The sequence below is a fragment of the Primulina eburnea genome, chromosome 9 (genome assembly GCF_022965805.1).
Source record: "Primulina eburnea isolate SZY01 chromosome 9, ASM2296580v1, whole genome shotgun sequence".
Lineage (NCBI taxonomy): Eukaryota > Viridiplantae > Streptophyta > Magnoliopsida > Lamiales > Gesneriaceae > Primulina > Primulina eburnea.
Window position 1 is genome coordinate 22,965,219 of NC_133109.1, and position 6,020 is coordinate 22,971,238.

The 6,020-nt window shown below is 34.0% G+C and overlaps 1 protein-coding gene across 1 annotated transcript; it reads right to left on the reverse strand.

Moving 5' to 3' along the window:
- Window positions 1–719: 719 nt before the first annotated feature.
- Window positions 720–4,997, reverse strand: LOC140841352 (calmodulin-7). Its single transcript, XM_073208698.1, has 2 exons — window positions 4,812–4,997; window positions 720–1,326 (listed from the first exon to the last, which is right to left on the reverse strand). The coding sequence occupies exons 1-2, from the start codon at window positions 4,885–4,887 to the stop codon at window positions 953–955; spliced, it is 450 nt and encodes a 149-aa protein (XP_073064799.1). The 5' UTR covers window positions 4,888–4,997; the 3' UTR covers window positions 720–952.
- Window positions 4,998–6,020: the final 1,023 nt, after the last annotated feature.

Genomic DNA, 6,020 nt, shown 5'->3' on the forward strand with positions numbered 1-6,020 from the left:
CATTCTTCTTGTTACACGCATGACCGCAGGTGCGGTAGTGCAAGGAGCGCGGGTGCGCTCATGCAATGTCTATCCTTCCTTTTTCCGAAAGCTTAGACCGCGGGTGCGGTGTTATCATTACCGCGGGTGCGGTGTCATCACCGCGGGTGCGCTCTGGCTAGCACCGCGGGTGCGCTCCAACTCCAGTAGCAAAACTCGTACCTACTGGACATCTACCGCGGGTGCGGTACATCTTAGACCGCGGGTGCGGTACCACCACCGCGGGTGCGGTCTTGTTCTTACCGCGGGTGCGGTGTCGCCTCGAATAAAATTTGCCAACTTTCTGTCCATGCACCGCGGGTGCGGTCTTGGTTGCACCGCGGGTGCGGTGATGCTTCGACCTTTCTTGCAAAAATCCACAATTGCATGCCGCGGGTGCACTCCTGTTCTGGGCGCGGGTGCGGTCTTGCAAACCCTATTTTCTCATGTCTTTTCTTCCCTCATTGCATGTCATGCGTTTTCATATCTTCCGAGTCTCACGTTAATAACGATTAATAATCTTGGTTTATCAATTCTATACTTCTTGGGCATTACATTAAAGCTGTAAATCATTATGTTATCGAGTCCATAATCTGGTCCCTCTCTGCACATAAATCAAATTGATGGACACATTATTATCGACAACAAAATTTATATTTCCATATAATCGAGAGAGATGGTATTATTAAAAAACCAAGGTGAAGTGTTTTAATTTTCTGCATTGATGCTATCAAATGTTGACATAAAGTACTCCAAGTCATGACGCAAAATGATCAACCGAGGAACAGTGCAAACAAGCGTATAAAAGAATAGCAGCAACTAAAACAATACAAACAGGACACCAAAGCAAGCACCCAATCAAGCTAACAGTACGTTTTCCTTTCGTCAATATGATCATATATGGACAATAATAAAGTTTTGACTTGTTTAGATCTCACTTGGCCATCATAACCTTGACGAACTCCTCATAGTTGATCTGCCCATCACCATCCACATCTGCCTCACGGATCATCTCATCGACCTCCTCATCAGTGAGCTTCTCACCAAGATTGGTCATAACGTGGCGTAGTTCTGCAGCAGAAATGAAGCCATTCTGGTCCTTGTCAAAAACCCGGAAAGCTTCCTTCAGCTCCTCCTCAGAATCGGTGTCCTTCATTTTCCGAGCCATCAGGTTGAGGAACTCGGGAAAGTCAATTGTTCCATTACCATCAGCATCAACCTCGTTGATCATATCCTGAAGTTCAGCCTCTGTTGGGTTCTGTCCTAAAGAGCGCATCACAGTACCAAGCTCCTTGGTAGTGATACAACCTATCAGATTTACAAATGGTACACAAAATCGGGGATTTTAGATTTGAAGTGCATATGATCGGAATTATTATATTAGAAAGAATGTTTCCAGGGCCATGAACAAAAAAAATATCAAGAGAAAAATTATGAAGCAAGTATCAGAAAATTGTTGTGTGATATAAGCATTTGAGTTACCTAGATGTCACAACAAGATCGAAGAAAATAAACCTACACAACATTTGGAGAAACATTGCTAGTAATAGAAAATTGACAAGGAAAAAACGCATAATGATCTAAAGCCTTGTTTGAATTAAATAAGAACAACCTTTGTGTGCAAAAGTCTCACAGCATCGCATCTCGAATATTAGGAATAATAAAGTGAAAGTGGAACGGAACACGATAATATTTTTCACATTCATTTCAAAATACTTATATTTTTGCATCAATTTGTTTGTACCGTATACAGTAAGTTGTAAATGATAGATGATAGAAGTTTTTTCAATAGAGTATACATTATTAGTGCTTAAAGAGTATCATTTTTTTATTTAACGAAGGCAAGTGCCCTCGCCATGTAGCTTACCTTATGCCTAAGCTCCACACAATACCCTGAGCTTCTCAGTTCTCATAGTTCCGCCAACAATGTTTCAAATTCCTAGATCGTGTCTTCGAAGAACATCAAAATTTAAATAGCTATCTAGAAAGTTCCCAAATATCCTATTAGATGACATTAATTTTTTTGATTTATTTTGTCAAGAAAATTAAAAATATTGGTATGAGATATTTAAGATGCGAAGATATGTTTTGAGATTTATTGAAGATATAACAAAAATGTTTGAAGATATTATCTTGAAAATATAGAAATATATGAATTCGGAAATATTTACTTTATCTTAAAAGATATGATACAAGATTTGAAAAGATTATGTCTATCTTCGATACGTTGGAGTGCTCTATTTTATTAGAGCTCTCGTTAATTTTGAAGAGAGGCGGGTGTGGCCACGTGAGTCAAGAGAGGCCGATGTGTTTTCATTGTCAAATCTTTCAAAGAGGTTTTATGGTTGTTTCTTGTTGCTTTTATGCAATATAATATGTGCGAAAATATCAGTTGAATCACACGGATTTAGGAGAAGAAAAGCTAAAATGTTCATTCTGTGTTGCATCAAATGTTACAACTAGGTGAATGGGAAAATATTTTTGAGTAATGTGAATAGATCGTGACGTAAAAGTAGTAAGAGATCCGTTGAAAATTGGAACAGTGACCTTGCAATGAAAAAGGAGTGAACCGTCGAAAATGGGGTCAGGAATCTAGATAATAATGGATCCGTTGAAGAAGTGAACGATTAAGTTATTTTATGATAGTTAGAGGGATCGTCGAAGAAGTGAACGTTGAACCCGGCAGCCTACTACTATGGTTTAAAGATTGATCAATCGACTGAATATTGTCATTATCAAGGATCGGACTTCACTTATAAAAATTGTTATTTTTATGGAAAAAGTTCATATTTAAACATGATGTCAAAAGTTGCATATTTTTTAAGGGTTCTTGTTCCATGAGAAAATCTTTTTTTAGTAAACGTAATTTTTACACATATGATTGTATACTAATGTACTTGCAATATCAGGGTGGAGCATGCTGAGTCATTATACTCACTAGGTTTGAATGGTTGCAAGTGATGATGTTGAGTCGTTAGGTGCGGACTATCGAGTCATCCAGGAGGCGCGGTCTATACCTGAGGACTTGAAATTCCGCATATGTTAAAGATTTTGATGGTTTTATGCATTATGGCTTTTATTTACAGATGAATAAGATGCTAGAATTGATTGAATTTAAATTTAGACTTTTATTGTTTATTTTACTTATTCCGCATTAATGATAATGGATATTATGGAATTCATTTATTTGACTATTTATGCTAGTTTATTTATGATGAATTAATTATGCATGGTTAAGAATAAATAAAAAAACTAGTGCAAATTAAATGAATTTAGAATTTAGGGTCGTTTAAATATTTGTTTTGATATGTTTTGCGATTTGTTGAAGATAGACGAAAATGTTGGAAGATATTATCTTGAAAATATGTAAAGACATGAGTTTGGAAAGATTTATTTTATCTTGAAAATGTTACAAAATTTGGAAAGATTATGTATATATTGGATATGATGGAATGCTCTATATATTAGTGTTCTCATTCATTTTGAAGGTCGCGAATGTGGCCATTTGTGCCAAGGGAGGTCGATGTGCTTTCATTATCAAATCTTTTGAGAGAGGTTTGTTGAAAGTTTCTTGTTGCTTTTATGCACTATACTATGTGTGAAAGAATCAGTCGAAGCACACAAATTTTGGAGAAGAAAAGCTATATTGTTAATTCCGTGTCGTGGTAACTGTTACAACAAATTGATGACAGCTCCACTTATATCATTCTGATTTTGAAGGTTTCGATTATTAGTGTTGCACGCACATTCAAAATGTCGTGATTCATTTCTCGGAAGAATAAGCCGACGTTCTCGAGAAATAACAATCCGCAGTTTCTAAGGAGTTCGATTGAGGCCTATCACGAAGACAAATGGTGCTCGTCAACTGAAGTCTATTGAATGTGCTCTTCATATAGACATCATTATTAAAAAAGAACTCTTTTAGTTTGAATAAATTCTTGTATGATCAAAACATTTTATATTTATTGGAGTCAATTTATATCTAAGCGTGACCCCATGGACGTAGGTTTGTTGAACCGATAAACGTTAAAATTGCATGTGTCTTTTATTTTATTTTGCTTTCAGTTGTATTTTTATTAGTTAGGCTAACTATGAAGCAAAATAATATTAACCCGGATCAACATATCCAATGTAAAATCGAGGTTCCTTTTCGTCTTTGACTTACAATAAATAATAAGAAAATACAAATAGAAACATTATAAGGAAAGTCAACAGCTTCATCAATCATCTCAAATCAAATGTTCAAAACTAGATAAACTGGCATATATCACAATTACATGAGCAAATTTCGAATGACATTCCATTTTTCTAATCGAAACAATCAAAAATCACAATTAAGTTATGAAATTTACAAGCGTAACGCCACACAGCAAATAGCAGCAAAATATAGAGTGCCAACTATATAATCATATATTCAGACTTCATAGGTTTCTATCACCAGTTCAAACACCAAAACTGGATAAAAAAAGTCCAACAAATTCCAGTCCTCTAAATCAATATAATCAGATATACATTCAAACATGGTGAAATCCAGAACTCGATGAACGTTTAATCTTATTCCAATCCAAGCATTCGTTCAAAACAAAATGATGTACAAACACACATATAAGCAACCATATGAATAAATTCAATGTCTACCCGCAGAAATACATCGAACGATCTATATTTAAGGCACAAAATAATTTTTCAGACAAAATATAAATCTAGATAAATAGTTATAAACGAAATCAGATCTACGCAGTTGTGTAGATCGAAAAATGGGAAAAAATTAATAAAATCAGGAGAATTCTGACCGTCGCCATCTTTGTCGAACAGAGAGAAGGCTTCCTTGAATTCGGAGATCTGGTCGTCTGTTAGCTGATCCGCCATTCTTGTCCCTTAAAGTTTTTTTAAGGATGTGTTCCAGAATTTTATGATCAGTGGAATCCTGGTCCGGAAAGAATGTCGGTCTCCACAATTTTGTAGTATATATTTTACGGATGTGTTCACGAATTTTAATTCGTTATATATTATATTTCATACAATTTTGTACTTTTATTATTAGACAAATTTAAGAATTTTAATTTAAATACTCTTATTTAAGAGTTTGAAAAAGAAAAAAAAAATCTGATTAAAAAGTTAATAAAATAAAATGGACAGATAAACCTATGCAAACCAAATATTATTATGATAGACATATCCGTATGGATGTTCTTTTTTGAATAACAAGAATACATTTTATCCAATAGTTATAAGTGGAAAAATATTTATGAATGAAATATTGATGGTTCTAGCGACAAACAAATTTATAATACTGTTCACAGAATGGTTATGTATAGTACTATGTGTAAAACTTGAGGCAATAATGATAAGAATATTGCTAGAATGATTATAGCACTTAAAGGTTGTTGGGATAATTATTTAAATCAATATCATAAAGATGATATTATAAACTCAATTAAAACTGAGAATAATATTCATATAGAGAATGCATTTTATTCTCATATAGTGAGAGTGATCGAACATTTTACTGGTAGATTCTCCGATAATTGTGAACAAATTCGTACTTTATTAGGTAATATAAAATGCAAAACTCTTACAGATTTTAGATTGTATAAAGATATTTTTCTATCTCGTATATATGAGATACCCAATTGTAATAATAGTTTTTGGAAATCTAAATTTATAGATGATTAACCTTTTCATTTTCCTGAAAGAATTAGAAAAGTATTAAGAAAATATGGCATATACATTCTATATGAAAATTATACTTATGGTAAATTAATAAATACATGCATTCAAGAGGGTTTATGAAGGATCGAGTGTGCTAGTTCCATCGCCGGCATTTTGAACACTATATTCTCCAATAAGCTGCAATAGCTCGTGTTCTAAGAATATTAACACCGATGAATTAAATCGAGTTTGGTTAAAACCAAGCGAAAAAAAATCAAAGTAATCATTCGTGAAGAAAATTGTTATATTAGAAAACATTTTAACTTATGTAAACTGAATAATCGAAAAAG